Raw genomic sequence first — 22,582 nt, 5'->3', positions numbered from 1 at the left:
GATCAGACAGGTTTTGTAAGGGGTCGGAATTCAGCTACCAATGTTAGACGTTTATTGAATGCTATCATAGCTTCTAAACAGGAGTCTATTAATGGTCTGGTGCTTTCTCTCGAAGCAAAGAAAGCATTAGACCAAATTGAATGGTCTTTCTTACTGTATACACTAGGTAAATTTGGTTTGGGGGAGAACTTTATAAAATGGGTTGTTGTGCAATAGGAGTAGACTTGACGTTGGCTAATTATTAATAATCATGAAATATGATTATTAAAATAATAAAAGATTATTTATTAAAAATAATTAAAAATGATAAGGCCATAACTTATCGTAGAGGGGCACCACCCTGGTTACAGGGACCAACGAAATCAAGCTATAAATAGCAGTCTCATATGATATGGGTTAAATTAATAATCTTAATAGTTAATACTAATGATTATTTAATAAACAGTGAAGGCTTCTAAGTTCGAGCACAGGCAATCATAATCCAGCTGTATTCACACACTTATGCACAAATAATCACAGACTACAGATACTTTAATTACAAAAGCATTTATTAAAGAAAGGGGAAATATAGTTAATGCTATTTAATGATTCATCATTTTAACAAACTCCAATATTTCAAAGATAACCACAGTAGCAGCACTTGTCGCAATTCCGAAAATACATGTAAAACCTGCGGTCTACCTATGTATGTCTGTCTCTGTGTGTGTGTGTCTGTGTCAAAGTGTCTCTCTGTGTGTGTGTGTCTATGTGTGTGTATGTGAAATAAAGTTAGTGTTATTTAATGATTCATCATCCTAACAGACTCCAATATTTCAAAGATCACAACAGCAGCAGCACTTATCACAATTTAGAACACACATCCATCTATGTGTATCTGTGTATGTGTGTCTGTCTGTGTATGTGTCTATCAGTGCGTCTGTGTGTGTGTGTCTGTGTGAGAGAGAGAGAGAGAGAGAAAAGGGGGCGTGGCGATGACGTAGTCACGTGGTGACGTCACATCTAAGATGGAGGCAGACAATGACTCAAGGAGTCATTAGGCCTAAAACTACAAAACAAGATGGCGGATTCGTTATGAATTTAGAGCCAGAATTGAGGGCGGGTCTAGAGATGAATAATCTCCAATGGCCGCCGGACCACGTGTGAGACACAAAGGAGGAGGTAGAACAAAAGGATTCTTTGTTCTAGTTAGCTTTGGAGTCAAAATGGCGGCAAGATGCATTCAGGCCCTCTAAATATAGATTTAACTATGTGACATGAACTGTATTATAAATACAGATCGGAGCGTTTGTAACAGGTTCAGGAGAAGAGAGAGAGAGAGTGAAGAGAGAGAGAAAACATGCAAGGAGAGTTCAAAGAAGCTCTTAAAACACGCCGGAGATAGGTTAACAGTGATTTAATCACTGCAGACTAACACGGACGTAAACAGCGCGGCCGGAGGCTTCCCTCGCGGCGCTTAAGCACTGTGAACAAACGGAACCCGGAAATGAACCGGAAGTAGCCGGATCGTCGTGGCTAAACAATGAGACACGGAGGTCCCGCAAACAAATACACTCAAATATTAAACAATACGCTACGTATCTGCCCAGACAATCAAGTCTCTTACTGTACCACCCTCGCTGTGTGCCTGCGCCTCGGCGCGAATGTGTCGGGGGCCAGTGAATCACGTGGTCTCTCTCTCGAGCGGAGCTCCGGAGCTCGCTGCTGGACCGGAAAAGGGAGCGAATTCCTCGTGCTCCTTGACGGAATGAAACTTCGTCTTTCTTCTGTAACAGCGGAGAACGTGCTGTTTTACAGGAACGGAGTGGATTGTCTCATACTCCTCAGCGGGATGAACGTCGCGCTTCTGCAGGGAACGGCTTTGTGGAAGCCGTTTGTGGATCGTTGGAAAAGAAAAAGTCTGTGGAAGTGTCCGTCCAGCGGGTGCACTTCCTGTTTCGGTCTTTCAAGTTAAAACAGCAAAAAGTCCTATCAAAATAAAACTTCGACTGAGATAAAAGAAGAAATGAAACGACTTCAAATAAAATGATATTAAACAAACGTCTAATCGCCTCCTTAGTTACTGAGTCGTGTGGTCGGCCTCGGAAGGTCTGATACAACTTGAGCAGTGGAGTTAAAAGAGACAAGATCTGAGCGGTCTCAGCTGTTTTGTAGTACCTGAGAGGTCCAGCCTCTTCAGGAAGTGGTCATGGGCCTCAGTTGGCTCTCAGCCAATGAGAATGTCAGGGTTCCGACCTTAGTGGGCGGGGATTCGACCTCAGTGGGCGTTTCAGAGTCTCATTTGGGTTTTTGCAGAGCGGCCTGCAAAATCTCCCCACCAGGGCCTGCTGGGGGGGGGGGGGGGGGGCACAGTGGGGGTTCAGGAGATGCTTCCCCCACCAAGGCGAGGCTCCAGGCTGTCTAGAGAAGGTGTGAATTAAGAGTGAAACTGGTTGAACTGGTTTCAGCTGGGCCTTGTAGGCCTCAAGTATTTATAACCCATTGTTTGATGGTCAGCACTCAGGACTCTCCCCCAACAGGGTCAAGATTATATATACTAAACCACAGGCAGCAGTCCTGACTAATGGACTCAGGTCTGAATACTTCAATACTCACAGAGGGGTGATGCAGGGCTGCCCTCTATCGCCCCTCCTATTCGCTCTGGCAGTAGAGCCACTTGCTGAGGCCATAAGGGTGACACCCATAATACGTAGTTTAGAGATTGGACAGCTGTGTCACAAAATAACCTTATACGCGGATGATGTTTTAATTCTTCTGACCGACCCTGAAACATCTGTGCCAGGTCTTATTGATGTGATTGACAGATTCAGTTGTTTTTCTGGTTATAAGATCAACCTGGCTAAATCAGAGGCTATGCCCCTTGGTACCCTTTCAACAATACCAACTACTGTACCTTCATTTCCTTTCAAATGGTCCCCCAATGGGTTTGTGTACTTAGGAATCTTCATCACACCATCCTTTGATCAATTATATAAAGCCAACTTTGTACCCTTATTTTGTAAAATTAAGCAGGACCTAGAGCGATGGATGTCACTTCCTGTTTCCTGGCTAGGAAGCATTGCCCTGGTCAAAATGAATGGTTTGTCTTATTGTATCCTATCCAAATGATTCCTGTTTTGTTTTCCAAAAGGGTGCTGAAGGATATAAATGGGTGGCTCAGCTCTTTTATCTGAAACAAGCGTAGACCCAAACTTAAGATGGCAGTATTACATCTACCAAGTTCGAGGGGTGGCCTGGACTTGCCTAATATTAAAATTTACCAACTTTGTGCCCATTTAAGATTTGTAAATGACTGGGTTAAGGGTAAAACTTCAATCTGGATGGATATTGAGACAGCATTATCTCAGTGCTGACTAAGTGATCTATTATTTCTTAATACTTTTAAAGAAATCAAAGCTTTCTGTGTAAACCCTGTAAGAATCAACACTCTAAAAGCATGGCGGCTTGTCCGCCGTCTTGAGGGAAGATCAAATATAACATCCATTTTCACCCCAGTAATTAATAATCCTGCTTATCTCACCAACATCATACATCACAGTGTAGATCAGTTCTACAGAGTGTGGCGCCCATTTTTGGATTATATCGGTCTAGGCCTTTCCTCCACCCTATTAAAAGGACTGCTGTGGACTTGAATGACATTCGTGCACTGTGAGATTCATCACCTATTGTATCATGCCATATGTTTATCCCTTATGTAAGAGCTGTCATGTATGTTTTGTGCTTGTTTGTTTTGTAGACACTGTTTGTTTGTTGAATAGAAACAAAAAACTGCAATAAAAACAATGAAAAAAAAAAAAAACGTAATAAAAATAGGACCGCATTTCAAAATTAGACAAAATAATGTATAAAATGCATTCTTTGACAACCCCTCCATCAGTAAATGGCTTTTTGTGTCGACCCAAAATCCAAGCAACTCTGAGGGAACACTCATGAGCACGTTGTTGGGCAGTGAATGAGTGGCTCAGGATCCTGGTGGACTGGTCATATTGGGCTCTGAGACCAATTATTTTTTGTGATCTCACTTCAGATTTAACTGGGTATGTTTGTTGAAAACCTTTATGCTTTGTCTAATAATGGCGTTTCACATTGGCACGTTTAATAAGTGCCAGTTTCTGAACATAGGAGACACACAGGTTTAGTGCTCCCAGTGGGATGTATGAACAGAAATTAGTCTGTCCATTTCGGATTAAATGCTCTGCCTTTGCTGTCCACTTTACATTTTTCGGATTTTTTCCTTACATTTCTCTCCCTTTCTCCGTCTCTCTCCCGTCTCACTCCTGTTTCTGTCCTTTTCTCCGTCTCACTCCTCCGTTTCTCTAGCTCACTCCTCCGTTTCTCTTCCTTTCTCCGTCTCACTGCTGTTTCTCTCCTTTTCTCAGACTCACTCCTCCGTTTCTCTCCCTTTCTCTGGCTCACTCCTCAGTTTCTCTCCCTTTCTCCGTCTCACTGCTGTTTCTCTCCTTTTCTCCGACTCACTCCCGTTTCTCTCCCTTTCTCCGTCTCACTCCTCTGTTTCTCTTCCTGTGTTTTTTCTATCTGTATCGTTAACAGCCTGGAATGCACAGACTTGATTGGCTAAGTAGTATCACGTGGGATGGCTTAACTCGCATGTGATTGGTCAATGCGTTTCCTCATCCACAAAACCACTACCATAATGACTAAAGAAGCTGCTCCGGTTAAAAATAGAAGCGCCCCGTCAGGTTTTAAATCATAACCTTCTGTTTTGGCTGTAGGTCCGGGTCCGTATGGGACGGCTTCTGGGTCCAGACCCCGACCGCGGTCCGCCTGTTAGTGACCCCTGTGATAGATGAATGCGCATCTCCTCCTGCTGCTGCTGTTGTTTACCTATCAAGTTGGGCCCCTGTCGATCCGAGCTCCAGGAGCAGCCCCTACAGACCACCTCCACTGCCTGAGTCAGTGAGCTCCAGGAGCCCCTACGTACATACCACCTCCACTTTAGCCTGATTCTGTGAGCTCCACGAGCCCCCCTCCGGACCCCCTAGACCAGGGGTCTTCAACGTTTTTCAGGCCAAGGACCCCCAAACAGGTGGAGAGATGGAGCAGGGACCCCCTACTGTATATATTGTATAAAATTGTGTTTTATATTAAACTGGGCCTAGTGCCACATATAAACATAGCTACCATGTTATTGTGCATTCAATACTAAGCTATTCAAATATTAACACAAGTTCATTTATTCATGTTTTTAATTTAAACATGTGCATGGTACAGGGTGGCCATGCCACTGCCATTTATAAACATACAGTGGGTACGGAAAGTATTCAGACCCCTTTAAATTTTTCACCCTGTTTCATTGCAGCCATTTGCTAAAATCAATATAGTTAATTTTATGTCTCATCAATGTACACTCAGCACCCCATCTTGACAGAAAAAAACAGAAATGTTGAAATTTTTGCAAATTTATTAAAAAAGAAAAACTGAAATATCACGTGGTCATAAGTATTCAGACCCTTTGCTCAGTATTGAGTAGAAGCACCCTTTTGAGCTAGTACAGCCATGAGTCTTCTTGGGAATGATGCAACAAGTTTTTCACACCTGGATTTGGGGATCCTCTGCCATTCTTCCTTGCAGATCCTCTCCAGTTCCGTCAGGTTGGATGGTGAACGTTGGTGGACAGCCATCTTCAGGTCTCTCCAGAGATGCTCAATTGGGTTTAGGTCAGGGCTCTGGCTGGGCCAGTCAAGAATGGTCACAGAGTTGTTCTGAAGCCACTCCTTTGTTATTTATTTTAGCTGTGTGCTTAGGGTCATTGCCTTGTTGGAAGGTGAACCTTCGGCCCAGTCTGAGGTCCAGAGCACTCTGGAAGAGGTTTTTTTCCAGGATATCTCTGTACTTGGCCGCATTCATCTTTCCTTCAATTGCAACCAGTCGTCCCTGCAGCTGAAAAACACCCCATAGCATGATGCCACTCAGAAGGTTGCCAGTTCAAATCCCACTCTTCCCCATCTGCATGCCGAAGTGTCCTTGGAAAGATACTGAACCCCTAACTGGCCCCTCATAATCGTGAGTGTACTAAAAATGTAAGTCGCTTTGGACAAAAGCGTCAGCTAAATGACATGTAATGTAATGCTGCCACCACCATGTTTCACTGTTGGGATTGTATTGGGCAGGTGATGAGCAGTGCCTGGTTTTCTCCACACATACGGCTTAGAATTAACGCCAAAAGCCCCGACTGGTGGAGGGCTGCAGTGATAGTTTACTTTGTGGAACTTTCTCCCATCTCCCTACTGCATCTCTGGAGCTCAGCCAAAGTGATCTTTGGGTTCTTCTTTACCTCTCACCAAGGCTCTTCTCCCACGATTGCTCAGTTTGGCTGGACGGCCAGGTCTAGGAAGAGTTCTGGTCGTCCCAAACTTCTTCCATTTAAGGATTATGGAGGCCACTGTGCTCTTAGGAACCTTGAGTGCTACAGAAATTATTTTGTAACCTTGGCCAGATCTGTGCCTTGCCACAATTCTGTCTCTGAGCTCCTTGGGCAGTTCCTTCGACCTCATGATTCTCATTTGCTCTGACATGCACTGTGAGCTGGAAGGTCTTATATAGACAGGTGTGTGCCTTTCCTAATCAAGTCCAATCAGTTTAATTAAACACAGCTGGACTCCAATGAAGGAGAGGAACCATCTCAAGGAGGATCAGAAGAAATGGACAGCATGTGAGTTAAATATGAGTGCCACAGCAAAGTGTCTGAATACTTAGGACCATGTGATATTTCAGTTTTTCTTTTTTAATACATTTGCAAAAAATTCTACATTTCTGTTTTTTTCTGTCAAGATGGGGTGCTGAGTGTACATTAATGAGAAATAAAATGAACTTTTTAGATTTTTGCAAATTGCTGCAATGAAACAAGGAGTGAAATATTTAAAGGGGTCTACTAAATACTTTCCGTACCCACTGTACATCTTGCATACAACACTGAGCTATTAAAGTAATTCACAGATTCATGTTTTTATTTTAAACATACATGTAGAAGAGACAGTGAATCCTCAAGCTATCTGTGGATGGCACACATACTCCCACACATTAGTGAGATGTCGGACCCTGATGGGTAGCACACAACTTATCTTATCTTGGATGGATGGAGGTTGTCAGGCAGAGGGTCAAATCAGCCTCACACTATGTTGGATGCATGTAAATGTGTATTTAAAGACATTTAAATTCGTGAAAAAAAAAAAAAAAAATTATAAAAAATTGTCTAATCAACCAAAGATTTGGCGACCCCCCTGCAGTACCTCCGCGGACCCCCTAGGGGTCGCGAACCCCCTGTTGAAGACCTCTGCCCTAGACTTATCTCACCGTTTCCAGCGTTTTTATGCACTTTGAGCAAATAAGAAAGGATAAACCACACAAGTGCACCTTTTTCATAAGGAACTCCAGAACTTTAAAAACTTTGTTTTAAATACACAATTTAGAAGAAGAAAAGGTGGTGTTCCACCCTCTTGTATTTTCAGATTTCCATCACAATAGGCATAGTGAATGAATAGGCAGTAGGACAGAAAATTGCTAACTTTATTTATTAATGACTTTTTCCCTATCATGAGTGCCAATGCATTGTCTTTGTTTGTTGTTTTGTTGGCTTCGTATTACTGCACAAGAACAGGCTTGAGTACACAACACGGGCAGCTGGGCCGGCCCGCGGCGCGCAGGATCGCTCGTTCACGATTCTTCCTCAGGTCACAGAGACCCCAACCAGAGAGATGCCCCAAAGTGGGCAGCCGGCAGGCCTGGGGAGTGAAAAAAAAAACCTTAGCATAGGGTGGATCTGCATTTCATTCCAGTTAGTTTGCATTATAATCCTAATCGGTTTCTGATTACAAACCTTAAGATTTTCGTTATATATGGACCTTTAGAAATGAATCTTCATCAAAAAGGAGCACAGGAAACATCAATTCAATCTGGTTTTAAAATTGAATGATTACAACTTTAAAGTGGAACAATTCATATAAACATTTCTCAGAGTAAATTACTTTTACAAATGTATAAATAAAAGACTAAACATTTACAAAATCATACCTTATTAATGACGGCTGCTTCTTCAAATATAGACCATTTTATAGTTATTTAAATCAAAATCATCAGAACAAATATATTGAAGGTTAACTCCCCTGAAATGTCACCAGTGACCCCAAGTGGACACAAGTTTATGGTAAAATTTTAATCTGTCACCTTGGTCTGAAAAATAATCAGTAACTACACCTGTAAAGAGTACAACACAACACTCAGGTAGATTGGTTGTATCCCATAACTGTTTTTAAATACAGTACTTTTAGTTACGAGTTCCACCTCTGCTTACATATATCCAGTCCCAAAATGAGACTGAAGGTGTCACTGTGTTCTATGTGTAACTTTTTGAGAGAATATGTCACCTGAGTGGTGAAGTTCATGTCTGTGGTAAACACATACATTAAAATCAGTATCACGCATCATCGTAATAAATAGTAACAATGATAAGAGATAAAACGAGAGCCAAGAGTGACATACATGTTTGAGCAGATTTTACTGAAAAAACTGTAACAGGGGTTGGTGAACCAGGCACCTCTGTAGCATCACATTGCTACTGTAAATACGAGATAACAGCCACGGCACAGTCACTCATTATACAGTGCTTCTAATCAATATATTATATCAGTATATAATGTATTGTATAATGAACAGCTCTGGGTCACACGGTGTGGATATCAGAGGATTCTGATCGAGGTTGAGGATGGTTTGTTCCATGCTGAGAAGCTTTGGGCCAGTGAGCATGAAGAGCCTCAGATCCTCAGGCATCTTCACCTTATCAAGTTAATCCAAAAAAAAAAAAGAATAAAAAGAGGCACACTTAAAATATACAAAGACAATATGATCGTATGAACAGCATGGCTTTGTTTCTAAAATAAACCCTGTCACTGGATCCTCGTCCTCTAAAAGGCTCCATGCTCCAAGCCAGGCGGTCCAGTGACGACTGCAGGATGACCATTGTGTTTTTGTGCATATAGAGCTGGTGGCCGGGACTCACAGGGCAGGGCTCAACGAACACCAAATATCTTTAAAGATCAGACTTCTTAAATTCAAAACCCTTCACTTGAGGTGAAAAACAAATCCTGAAAGAGTTTTGCAACAACATAGCACTAGGGACGTCTCTGAGCAACCCTGTGTTCCTGTTTACGCAGATCAGATTGATCTGGGGCCAGAAACCCTGGCGATGCCTGTCTTCCTAGAAGAACTAAATACTTCAACATAACTTGGATTGTTTTCAACATGATGACCACTTGATCTTTGATCAGAACCTTTAAAACTACTTTAATAAAGCTTTCAATATTGTCCTGGTTAAAATGTACTCAGACTTGGACAAAAGTCTTTCTGGTGCATCAATCAAGTCTGAGGAATTCAAGACATTAGGCCTCTCGCAGTAACGTCTCATACAAACACTTTTGCTCTAACGTGATGCAAAGAAGTGATTTAACAAAATTTGTGACATTAATCCATTTCTGTATTAAGAGTTAAGTGGTCCAGACCTGTCTTTCAAGTCAAGCACCAACCATGGAAAAACACTAATTAAAAAAAAAGTAATGATAACATGTTGATGTCAGTGTTAATACTGTATGACTTTGTTCTAAATGTTTTACTACACTGAAACAGTTAAATCAGTCATCTCTTTTGCAAAAGTTGATTCATAATAAGCTGGTTTACAGGGGCAGTGTGCAGAATTTTGTGACATTTTGAAGTTGCATGTTGCATACCCCTCACCTTACCCTCCCCTTCCAAACATGAAAGAGAACCTGTGGTAGCCTTCAGTTATCATAAAAACTCAAAAGGTGTTTAGTTTGCCCAGGTGGGCAACTGTAAAAAGAACAATGGCGGCCGCTCTACAGAGATGGGTCCTTTAAATATAAAGGGCCCATTGTAAAGTAATGGTGAAGTAAACAGCAATTCATACAAATTAGATGAAACACACTAGCGAAACATCACTAGGATTATTTTATATTCAATGTTTTCCAATAGATCAATTTCTTTGAAATTTGAGTTTACTGATTTAACTGGACAAAACAAGTTCAACAAACAGAAAATAATAAGTGAAATGTTAACTTGGTCAGTGAAACTGACATACTATATGTTACACTGGGTCAGAACTAAGAACTCTGAAATGTTTGGATGAGGGGGACAGAACAAAAAAAAAGGATGCTGGGATATCTCTTATTTTTTTAAGCTGAGTGAAGTTATTCGTGGTAAGGTGATCTGAAAATAAGCCAGAAATGTTGAGTTGAATCAACAAAATAGAATTTGTATCTTTACAAGTAAAGAAGAAAAGATTAGCTGACTTTAATGAATTCCTGTATGATGTTTAATAGTTTAAGGGCCATGATGAGGTAGGTTCATGAATATGAACAGGTATCGTCAATCAGCTTTCAGCAAACCATTTACAACATGCGAGTCCAGTTAAGGGATTTTGTGAGTACAGAGAAGTTCTCGCATGAGGCCAAATGTGCAGCTTTGTTGTGAATCAACTAATGAGATCTTGGTCACATACAAGTGGTGCGCTGAGAAATCTTGGAAAATAGGCCTGTTGACAACAGAGAGTCATATTTATCATCATAAAATCTTCAAAAGATTCTGAAAGAAATTCTTTTTGATCAAGTAGATTCCAACAGTCTGGACTACAGACTGTTGGAATCTGTTGGAGTTTTGGCTGCTTATTTGGCACATTATTAACACAAAACTTCTACACCTCACTTTTCATTTGATAAAAGAAATCAAACTTTTGAAGTATTAAATGTTATCAAGCAGCTGTTTCATAACTCTGTCTAAAAACATCTAAAATTAAATCATATATTTAACCAGACATTCACTTTAAGCTCATAATATACTCTGTGAGGCATTCCCATTACTATTAGTGCCAATAAACATATTGGGGCTAGATACCCAGCCCAACCCTCAACTTATGGATTTTACTTGACTGACGGCTGGCAAAGGGGAGGTTGTTTTACCTGTCTGTCACAGTTTCAAAACATCTTTACAGACGATTGGACTTGTTGTGTGAGTGATGGAGTGTGAGGTATAATGTGGAATGTAGAAAGAGAACAAAAAAACAACTCCAGTCAAACAAGGTCCAAACCACCAAATGCTGCTGTTAAAACTATATTAACAGATTCATAATAAGTAAAACATCTAATGCTGTTAGACTTGGTTGTCATACAGAGGGATCACCCTATTTGTTTTTTCCTGGATTTGGATGCAAATGTATAGCTTTTATTAGCTAAGCTAAAGCAGTCAAGAAGCATATGTCCAGCTTGTGAATGAACAGCCTTACACACTCGCTAAGAGGTTTCATCTTAGTGTCACTTTGGAATGTCGTTAATTACACAGGGTTGGGTTTCTAATTACATTTCTTTTAAATGAAGACGTGTTCACATTAAACCCACAGGAAGGAGAAAACAGAAGTTGTGCATTTAAAAGGAGAAAACTCAAGTTATCTCAAGGTCGAACAAGTGTGTGTGATAACATGTTTTGAAGACAGAAGCAGTGAGCACAACAGCCTAATTTCAAAGCTTTAGTTAAATACAGAAACTAGTGAGACCCTTGATCTGTTCACAGTCACAATGTGGGGACAAAAGGCAAGCCCCAATAACATGGGGAAGTTATGTATAGTCAGGGGATAGGTTTAGATTACGGTTATAGTAAGGTAGGGTTAAGATTAAGGTACGGTTAGGGTTAGGTTAACTTCCGGTTTAGGTTCAGGTTAGAGTAAGTTTAGGTTCAGGTTAAGTTTATAGTAAGGTTAGGGAGAGGTTAAGAAAAGGTTAGGTTAGGCTAGGAGCAAGGCAAGTTGTAATTTATCTCCAGGAAAGGAATGTATGCATGTCAATGAATGGCGACAGTATGTCTGTGTGTGTCAGTACCAGACCTGCAGAGATCTAACGGCTCTCTGAAAATATTCTTACAAGGACGAGCATCAAATGACCGACAGTGTTTTTAGTATAAAGTCAAGCTTTTTATCTGAAAAAAAGCTGCAGATGAATTTTACACTACTTTTCATCGATGGAGATTTCATGTATAAAAATAAAGAACTGGTTATGAAGCATTATGTTTTGTTAAAGATTAGCATACATTTTTAAGGTTATCGTGACACAAAGTTTCTTGTGCTACTTCCTGTGCTGCCAAAAGAGTCACTTCAGACTATCAGCCTACTCAATAGTGGAACCTTTAAAGTTGCAGCGTGTAGAATTTAGTGACATAAAGTGGTGAAGTTGCTAGTGGCAACTGAATACCCCTCACCACATCCTCCCTTTCCAAACATGAAAAATAACCTATGGTAAGCTTCAGTTTTCATAACAACTCAAATGGTGTTTAGTTTTTCCAGTCTGGGCAACTACAAGTATCATGGGGACCTCCATAGAGGACCCCTCCCGATGTAAATATTAAGTATTCACACTCATGAAAACATCACTAGAATTATTTTACATAAAATATGTCAATATATCCCTTTCACTTAAATCTTACACACTGGATCTCTAAGGCCTGGTCCCACGACAGAGCGATGCAGATGAGTTCAGCTGTTGACAGGGTTTATTCTGTCATTTTTAGTAGTTTTTCCTTACTCTTGTTGAGGGTTAAGGGCAGAGGATGTCACACTTTGTTAAAGCCCTATGAGACGAATTGTGATTTGTGAATATGGGCTATACAAACAAAATTTGATTGAATGATTAATTATTCTGCTGTGGCTGCTGAGATATCCGCAGATATAGCACTAGGAAGACTTCTATAGATCCTCTGCTGCTGCTCACAAAACGTCTTATAACAAATACAATTCTTTAAGATAAGGAGCCAATGAACTTAGCTTGATTAATAATGGAACAATAACATATAACTGCTAATTATTTTCAATGTAATCCTCTGTTGTTGAACAACTTTTACTTGATACAATAGCAATATCCTTTTTGGACTCTTTAGCAGTCCGTCTTTTCAAAGGCAAACACCATCAGGACAGCTTGCAGTTGGTCAGTTGAATTCATTTGTGGGACAAAGCTGAACTCAATGCAGTACTAATGGATGTACTTGCACTGAAATCATTTCATTCTGAATGTTCTAAATGGTCACAACAGTTGTTGACAATACCAGCTAAAACCATCTAAATTTTTCCTTTAAGAAGTCTTAATCTTAAAATCTTAAAAAAAATGTCTCCAGTGTAAACACAACTGTCTCTTCAAAACCAGATTAGAGGATTCGGTTTTATGGCTCTGATGAATTGTCAACAAACACTGAAATTAGTGCCTGCAGTGATGCTGTTGATGGACACTCAAACTACAGAGGCTAAACCACAATGGTTGGGTAAAAATAAGAAAAACACTGAGGGGATCACATTTCCTGAAGACAAGAATAATGCCTCTCATGTAATAAATTACACAGTAAGTAAATACATTTCCACAGAACTGATTTGGACTGAGGACACTTTGGTCAGTTTTCACAATTTCAAAGATACTTTTGAGGGATAAGGCCATATGGGCCAGCCTATGCATTATGCAACTAAAGAAAAACAAGGTTGTCTGTGTGTAGGGAAAAAAACTTGCCATGAAAACCACACACAGGCACAAGCACGCACGCACACTGACAGTTAAAATCTAGCATGTGACTGACAGGCAACCTCCCCCCTCTTCATCACCAGCATCACATTTCAGTGAACAAGTTTGACAGATGACAATAAGTTTCATAAACCAGCAGTGTACAATCAGAGTCTTCAATCTTTCTTTCAAGATTTAAAGGCACGGAATACAAAATTTCTCTGGATTCATCTTCACTCTATTTCGTTTTTGAAAAATTGATTGGCTTGAATGGGATGACTGGTGGTATTTGAGCATCGCTCCCACACATAAATACATTGGCATATATTCAACAAAAATGGTTTTACTTTCCAACGGATGGTCTTTCATTACACAGGGTAACTGGGAGTTACTGCAGGATACAAAAAAAAATCCTTCTCAGCTCTCTGGCTGAACAGTCATTCCAGCTGCTGTTCAATACAGTAGTTTTTAATTCTGAATATTTTCACACCACCTCCTGCTGCTTTGGTCCATTTCATATTTACAACAACCACGGTTACAACAAATCTATCGCTTGTGTTTATTTTTGTGTGCGTGTGTTTCTTTTCAACCCAGGTTCAATAAAACATCTTAAAATCACTGCTTATGAGTGTGTGTGAGTGTGTGTAGGTGTGTGTGTGTGAACACAACAGGCATTCCAATAGACTCTTCCTACAAAGTGCATGTTTCTGTGTGTTTCTAAAGCCTGTAAGGTGTAGATAGGCAGCTCTGTGATGATGCGACAAGCTGAAAAGCAATGACAGTCCAAATGTGTGTCTGCATATTCTGCTGGCCAGCGTAAACGCCAAGGGTCTGTTTACTTTAGAAATCTGTTTATTCTCCTAGAAGAAAGGGCTTCAGATTCACTCCTGGGTCCAAATTACAGATGAACTTGAGGTGGTACATAATTTATTCAAGGCCTTGTTATCTGAACGCTCGGAGTGTAGGAGGAGACTAAAAGCTATAGAGCAGGAAGTAAAACTTTTCAACATTTTAACAGCAGTCAGCTTGAAGCAGTCTCTTCCTGTGTTGAGTTATGTGGCACGGACAGGGAGTGGGGACACTTCCGTCAGAGCGATCGGCTTGTGTTCCATTTTGCTGCATTGTTCATACTAGGCTGAGGCTTTGAGGAGAACCAAAGCAATGGTGAAGGTGTAGGGTGTAGTTCTGGAGTCCACCTCTGTGTGGTTTTGGTTGTGTAGGTTTGTCCCCCGCTGCTGGGTAAGGTAGAGTGTAAGTGATAAGCCCCCCCTTGGGTCTTATTGAAGGTTGCAGTAGAAAGTTGATGGCCTTTCGGGTAGGATGTTTGTACAAGTTTGTTTAAGTTGGAATAATTCTGAACCCGAGCAGAGGCTCCTGAAAACAGATTATGTCGGCATGAGTTTAAAACTCGTCCTTGGTTGAGAGTTCAACGCCCAACTCGCTGGGTAATTCCTAAGTTAGGAGGTGGAGTTCCCTCCTTTGAACAAATTCTGGACCCAGGCGAGGGGTGTGGCCTGATGTCAGGAGTCATCGTCAGTGTCTTCTATCAAAACCTTGGTGTCACGGGTCTTGGACCTGTAGGTGAAAAGGGAGATTGTGATTTTTGGGTGAACTATTCTTTTAAGGTAGGCCTGTCACAATAACATTTTAGTTGGATATTTTGTCCCAGAAAATCTGTAATAAATAATATTATGGTCATCATTGTGAAACCATTTTAAGCCACTGGTATAATGATAATATTAAAGCATAATCATGAGTACAACCTTTTAAAGAGTAACAAACTTAATTCTAAAGAATATTCGGTCCGACAGTTGAGTTAGAATTAAATATGTTAAAATATTTTAAATAAATAAAACGTAAATCACACACAACCATAACAATCAAAAAAATGGACTCTCTGGCTCTGTCAACAAAAATTGCTATTGAATAAATATTTAACATTTGGCAACAGCTCAGTGAACAGGATGGGGTGGTTATGATTACATGAGCTTTTAGGTTAGTATTCCAGTGTTTCACCCAGGATTTTATATGTGTGTGTGTCTCGTGGACTCTCGAGTGAATAAAACAAACTCAAAATACAATAAAACTTTACAGATCCCAATAACTTGTTATCAGTGTTAGTTTTAAGCCATGATCAGCTGACTGATACAGTGGGATGTCTGTATGTCTCAAGTAATCCAATTCATCTTACTGTCGCTGTTGTCTGATGTGTTACATACAGAGCCTCCTGAAGACCAGTTGCTATATTCAGTCTTACGCTTTATATTTAACAAACTCCTTCAACAAAATTAATCACATTCACTTAATTAATCATAAATAATTGCTGTTTGTAATCAGGAGACATCCATGAGAAAGAAATCTTTAATTTTTGTTGAACGGCGTGGCCGTAGGTTGGAATGAAATTTGTGATGATTTGCAATGACACAGGTAATGGTTATAACTTCTCGCCAAAAGTTCAAGATTGATTGATTTAGGTGCCTGAAGACATCTAAAAGCTAATAGTAAGAGTCATAGCTCCACCTACTTCCACCTTCATCATTCCAGTAACATGAAATTTTTGTGGTCTGGTTTACACGGTATACACAGCAATAAAATACATGCTTGGGGGAAGCTCTTTTCTCATTTTGTTGATGTGCTGTTAAACAAAACTAAAATCTATTGCACCTCTTTCAATCCTGGAAGAGGGCTCCCTCACAAGTGGCTCTCTCTGAGGGTTTTACGTTGTTTCTTCTCCCCTGTTAATAGTTATTTTTATTGTAGTTGTTTCTCATTCTTGGTGAGGGTTAAGGGAAGAGGATGTTACACCTTGTTAAGCCCTATGGGGAAAAGACTGTGATACGTGAATATGGGCTATACACAGAGAATAAGATTGACTGATTTAGGCACAATGGTGTGACGACCCGTTAAATGCTGCGTGAAGCTAATGTGTCCATTAGAACTGAAAAATAAATGACTGTGTGTGTGTCTGGCAACCTGAACTGCAGTAAATAAAGAGACCATCAACAAGAACGCATAACAGAGGTTTAGAGATGAAAAACATTTCATGAACACCATTCATTCCAGTTAAGTAAGTCAGTCACACTTTAGGGTACAGGATCCTTTTAAGATCCATCACATGGAGCTGTTGTTTTGAAGACTCACTGTGAGGCAAGCCTTGGCCTACGTAGACTCATGCTATAGCTCCTCTTCCAGCTCTTCTTGCCCTGTCGGTTTCTGACTCCATCTTCCTGGTCCATCATTTGCTCCAACAGGGTCTGGTCATCAGCATTGAGCGGAGCTACGCTGATGTCTCTGACAGCCCTGAACTCACCACAGTTGTTGAGATGTTCGTTCTCCAGCCGGAAAAAGTTCCACACAAAACGCCTGCCAATGACAAACATTGACTATCACCATTTACTCTTAATCCTCCTTCCTTTTACCACATTTAAAGAAAACATAAAAGATTTCAAATGTAAAACAGATCACTTTTTTGTTTATATTTTTCACAAAATGAATGGACTTGCACAGCTAGTAAAGCATTTCCTTTATCAGAAGCAGCAACATCGAAATGGCACAGCATCTGAATCATTAACTGTAATAAATTAACTGCAATCAGACATTTCTTGAGCAAAAATATCAATATAGTTTCAAGTATTTCCAAATGCTGCAGACTATTTTTGTATCTTATGAGTTTTTGAATATTTAATATTGAGTTTACAAAATAAACCATTTTAAGACTTTGCCCTGGTTCAAAGAGATTTTGTGATTGTAAATTGATAAATCTATACTGGAAACAAATGTCACCATGAGAAGATATATCCCTTAGCACCCCTACAACCTATACGAGCAGAATAGTTGTTGCCTTCAGACTTACCTGAAGTCGTAATACTTCTGTGAAAACCTAAAATATCAAAAGGCTCCACTCACTACCCGATTGACGTGATTGTGAAATTAGTTTCTTTCTGTTATAAACAGGCATAATCTGAACTAAATCCAGTCCTGCAGCTGTGCCAGTTTAACGTGTAAAATCTGGGCAAGGGTAGGAAATAGGGAAAATAGGAGAAGTACGAAAAAGATATGGATGCAATTAAGAGGAGAGAAAAGTCACAAGACAGAGTGATGATGTTCTCCATTCCACGTGGCATCTATTGCACTTCTGTCCGTCCTGGGAGAGAGATCCCTAACATGTGGCTCTTTCTGAGGCAACTACATTATTTTACCCTGTTAAAAGGGTTTTTAGTGCTGTCAAACGATTATGTCATAGTTAACTCAAAATTAATCGCAATTTTGTATCTATTCTAACTGTCCCTTCATTTATTTATTTTTTCGTTTTAATGCTCTTATCAACGTGGAAAAGTGGATTGGTTTGCTTTATGTAAATGTTTTATTTTATTGAAAAACAACATTGCCAAACAGGGCGGTACAAAATAAAATTATAAAGTGCACATTTCAGGTAAACAAGGACTCAGCCTATAGTGCAGTTAAACCATGACTAAATGTTTCCTTTTTTTCAAGTTTGCTGTGAACATAGCAGTCAGGCCTCTTATTTCAGAAACAATGAACCTTAACAGTTAGGTAACCAATAACCAATTGAGTAGCCAGCTACTCAAACAGACAAGCAACAAAATAACAAAAAATAAAATACACAGCAAGTGTCGGCCTACTTTGAAATAAATTAAACATAGAACTTTGTAGGGCTATTTGAGTCCTCCCCACATTTGTGGAAAATGTATGAAATAAGAAGAACCCTATTTTGAAATAAATAAAAACATATAGCTGCAGCCTAATAGCTTAAAACTATATATTTAAGTTGGCGAAATATCAAAACAAAAAGCGAGAGCAGGTCAGACTGGAGGCAAACACAGATACTGAAGCTCGGTATAAACCAACTGCAGCTTATGCTCTGATCAAGAAGCTGAGGCGCTGATCTCTGAGCAGCTGAGACCAGAGAAACTCTGTGTTTTCGCTGTTTCCATAGTTAAGAAGCAGCCGGTGAGCCAGTGAGCAGCTGCTTCACGTGAACGAGCTCTGATCTCACAGTGTCTCTCTGAGGGAGTGAGCAGGGGCGGGACCCCCGGACCGGTGCGCTGTCTGGGAGCACACACACCCACACAGACACACACGCGCTTGCTCCTGGTACTTTATGACGGCCTGATACGATGTTTTAAAAAAATGATTGTGACTTAGTCAACCACCAACATGCAAAAGCGTGTGACACACGGCGAAAGCGTGAGAGTTGGCAGCTCTGCGCTAATTTTGCGAGAAAAAAATTGACGTTGTTAAAATGGGTTTGCGTTAACGTCGTTAATAACGCGTTTAACTGACAGCACTAGTTTTTAGTAATTTGTCCTTGTTGAGGTTTAAGGGCAGAGTATGTCACACCTTATTAAAGCCCTATGAGACTAATTGTGATTTGTGAATATAGGCTATACAAAAAAAATTTGATTGATTGATAGACACCTAAAGACTTCCATCGGGGCGAGCAAAGTAGCCAGAATATCAGAGATGCCAGTAAACCCAGACACTGCGCTGAGGGTGACAGTCAAAGTCCATGAGAAACGCAGCAGCACATCCTCCACTATAGCACTGTAGTAATAGGCCTGTGGGGAGAGACAGAACACATTAATCAATAAATTAGTCAATGAAACAATCAAATTACTTTTTTTTTTTCAATGGCACCCATTTAAAAATCCATCTTTGCAGCGGAGCTGCCTCTAGAGGATGGACGGAGATACGTGTTGTGAGACACCGAGTAGAGCTGCAAAGCTGAGACACCAGCAGAAACAGCAGGCACTTTAAATTTGACTTTCTGGGTTTGTTTAATTCAATAAAGAAGCTGAAAAGCAACGGTTTCGTCTCTGGCTATGTCTGGGAGAGCCCTGTGGCATGGTCTACGGCCACAAAAATACATAACAGCTTCTGTTCCGATAATTAAACTTGTCAAACTTGTGTCAGCATGTGCAGGTTCCTCCCTGTGTGGAGGAGAAATACCTTATGAGGATAGACTATTTCCTCTCTCAGAAAGGTATTCTCTCCTGCATTGCGGTCAAATAGGCCCCAGTCCATCTTCAGATCCCAGACCAGTGTGTAACATGAGCTGACAACTAAACAGCTGATGTACAAGTAGAAGAAGATCTGGTTGTCATCGTGTTTTTCAGCTGAGGAAGAGAGAAACAAGATAAAGCATAAGGATAGACAGAATCAGATTTATGGATTTAATGTTGACTTTTTTTGGAGAGTACAAAACACAATTAACTACATACAAATGATTATCAAAAGCTCATATTTACACAAAATTATTTTTGACTCTTAACCTGCTGCTACTGTGGCCTCTGACACAAAGCAGCGGAAAGCTTCTTATTACTAATTAAGCCTAAGAAAGGAAATACATTTTTTTTTTAAATTTCATGTGGAATTGTTGACTGCTTATGATGTGGAGTGATTTAATGATGGGAACACATAACAGGCGTAGAATCTGAGATCATTAACTGAATAAAATCTGTAAGGTAACATAAATATTAATCATATAAAAGCATAAGAAAAGTACAAAACACTGAAAAGGGAGAAAATTGAGCTGTCAAAAATGACGATAAACAGCATATGGTAAACTCAGCAGAATTCAGAATAGAGTGATGGTGTCTGGTGACCTGGAAAACAGATGTATGTTATTTTAAATCACCTCATGACCCACCCAGAGGCACTGCGCTCTTTGAGGTGCAACAGAATGCTTTTAATGTACAAATCTTCTTGTTTTGTTATTATTTATTTCACTTTCAGAGTGGGGACTATGACATGACTCTGCTTTTGAACTGATAAAAATGCACAATAACAAGTATTAATTAAAGGCCCCATATTTTACACCTTTCTGGGATATAATTTGAGGTATTGGTACCCCTAAGAATATATATCAGTGGTTTAAAGTCGAAAAAACTGCAGCAATGTGTCTTTCCATGACTTCTCTTTTGCCTATCTCTGGAGCTGACGACAAAACAGGCTGTTTTCGCCTGCCTCTTGAGCCCTTCTCTGATTGTCTGACTGCACTCTGAGTGACACACGGCCAGGCCTATCTCTGTTCTCATTCTTGCGTATTCACTCTCTCTGATAACCACAGCTGAAAGTCACGCTATGTTTTGATACCGCTATAGAAGACCAGCCACATATTTACAGTTGGCTACATCAGGATGTTTCTGAACGGTATGTTACACCATCCTCATGTTTATTCAAGTTTTAGCGGGACAGTTGGCCAATGTATAGGAGTAACATCCCAAGTTACAGTACCAAGTTTCACAATTGAGTTTCAATACGGTACCTACTGACCCCCTTCAAGTAATTACGGATGGTAAAAGCCCAGAAAATGTATTTTACACAATATGGGCCATTTAAGACAACAAGGAACAGGAAGGAAGTTACCGTAAAACCATTCCTAATTGTAGGAAATTTTACTAAATAATTAGAAATAAAGTTGATATACAAGTCTGGAGTGCCCTGTGTGTAAAATATGTCAACTGTACACTGAGAACAGCTTTACCTTTGTGTGTACTGTGCAGGGCAGCAAAGGTGACGACAAAGAAAGACGTTGAGTATTTCCCCGCGTTAACCAAGTGAGGGAAGGCCCGTTTGGTGTCACGGTAACGTCGCAGACACTGGACAAATCTGAACCAAGCAGGAAGGCATTGGATAACCGCACGGACACCATAGGAGTAGGAGTTGCACACTCTTTTATCTGCAAACAATGACATGCAAGGAGTGTGGTCATGATAAGGTGTAGATCAATCTTCACAGCCTTCAGTAGCATTTATTATACGGTCCCACCTCTGCTGATTAGTCCATCATGTTTTGTCCAGTCCAGTTCAAAACTGTAAAAACAGATCATATACTCCAGATCCATCAGAACCACCACTAGAGAGTTCAGCTGATCAGCCAGCCAAAAGTCTGCGAAGCCAACATGATGAAATGGAGCTGTCACCACTCGAAACTGTGGAGGAGACAACAAAATGAGAAAGATCAGATTCTTTACAAAATAAACTGAACAAGGAGTTTTCACAACATATCCATTTGGCATGTTATAAACAGTAGGTGGAAGTCAAGGTCTCAGTGTGCCTTTGACCATAGTGGAAAGAGCAAACAATTCTTCTAACAGAAGGGCTGAAACCAGCCATAACCTTACAGGGCAAGATGCAGTGAATATTTGTACTTAAGAGATTTCAGTTTTGCTTTGACTTTGTAATTATGGGTTATTGAGTGTTGCCTGATGGGTGAAAATATTAAATCTACATCAACATCGAAGAGTAACTAGAATTACAGCACAGTCTTGAAATATGCCAAAGGGTTTTTTGAGGCTACTGTGACCAGTGTTTCCCCTACCATTCTATTAGGGGGGCGCTGCGCCCCCCCAACGGGACCTCCCGCCCCCCCTGGAAGATCAAGTTAATTATTTTATTTTTTAATATAGCGCCAGATCTCTACATAAATCATTTTAAGGTTACATTTCCTATAAAACAGGTCTATAGCTTGCATTTCTGTCTCGACATGGTCGCGCGGTTAGATTTCTCCTCTGCTCTCTGTATCGCGCACAGCGGAGTTCCATCCAGATGCGCGCACACACAGACACGTGCGCGCACACACAGGTGAGCAACCTTCCACCAGCGGACAGAGAGCATCCATCTGAAAACATGTCGCATGAGCCACCTGAGAAGCAGTTAAAAATATGCGAGGAGCAGCCGGAGGAGCTCTCCTGCTCCGGGTCCGAGTTCAGAGAAGAGCCTGAGTGCTGCACGCCCTGCCCCAGACAAGAATCTGTTCAGTCACCACCGGACGACAGGTTCTGACCCAGCTTGGCTTTCAGAGGGGAAATACTCCCCCATGTTGTACAAGACTGATCTTGGTAAGTATTACACCGGACGCAATTCTCCAGCGCGCAGGCGCCTGGCTGTTAACACGGGATGCGCATTTCTCAGCGCCGGTCAGCCCGCGATTCTGCTTCTTCGCTTGTTGTATTTAACCGTGAACGCAACTCGCCTCGCAACTTCAGCCTGAACCATAATAAATCC

General features: G+C 40.6%; 1 protein-coding gene across 1 annotated transcript in view; it reads right to left on the bottom strand.

The window, feature by feature from the left end:
• Window positions 1-11,208: 11,208 nt before the first annotated feature.
• LOC133018578 (xenotropic and polytropic retrovirus receptor 1 homolog) overlaps window positions 11,209-22,582 on the bottom strand; it is a 69,549-nt gene continuing 58,175 nt past the window's right edge. The window contains exons 11-16 of the mRNA XM_061084973.1: window positions 21,345-21,507; window positions 21,061-21,255; window positions 19,524-19,690; window positions 18,993-19,132; window positions 16,695-16,916; window positions 11,209-15,128 (exon numbers count right to left, since the gene is read on the bottom strand). Coding sequence (XP_060940956.1) covers window positions 15,074-15,128; window positions 16,695-16,916; window positions 18,993-19,132; window positions 19,524-19,690; window positions 21,061-21,255; window positions 21,345-21,507 — 942 coding nt within the window. The 3' untranslated portion in view covers window positions 11,209-15,073. The remainder of the gene's footprint in view (window positions 15,129-16,694; window positions 16,917-18,992; window positions 19,133-19,523; window positions 19,691-21,060; window positions 21,256-21,344; window positions 21,508-22,582) is intronic.

This window comes from Limanda limanda, chromosome 13 (assembly GCF_963576545.1).
Source record: "Limanda limanda chromosome 13, fLimLim1.1, whole genome shotgun sequence".
Taxonomy (NCBI): Eukaryota; Metazoa; Chordata; class Actinopteri; order Pleuronectiformes; family Pleuronectidae; genus Limanda; species Limanda limanda.
The sequence above is the reverse complement of the archived record's forward strand: the minus strand, read 5'-3'. Positions and strand labels throughout refer to the sequence as shown.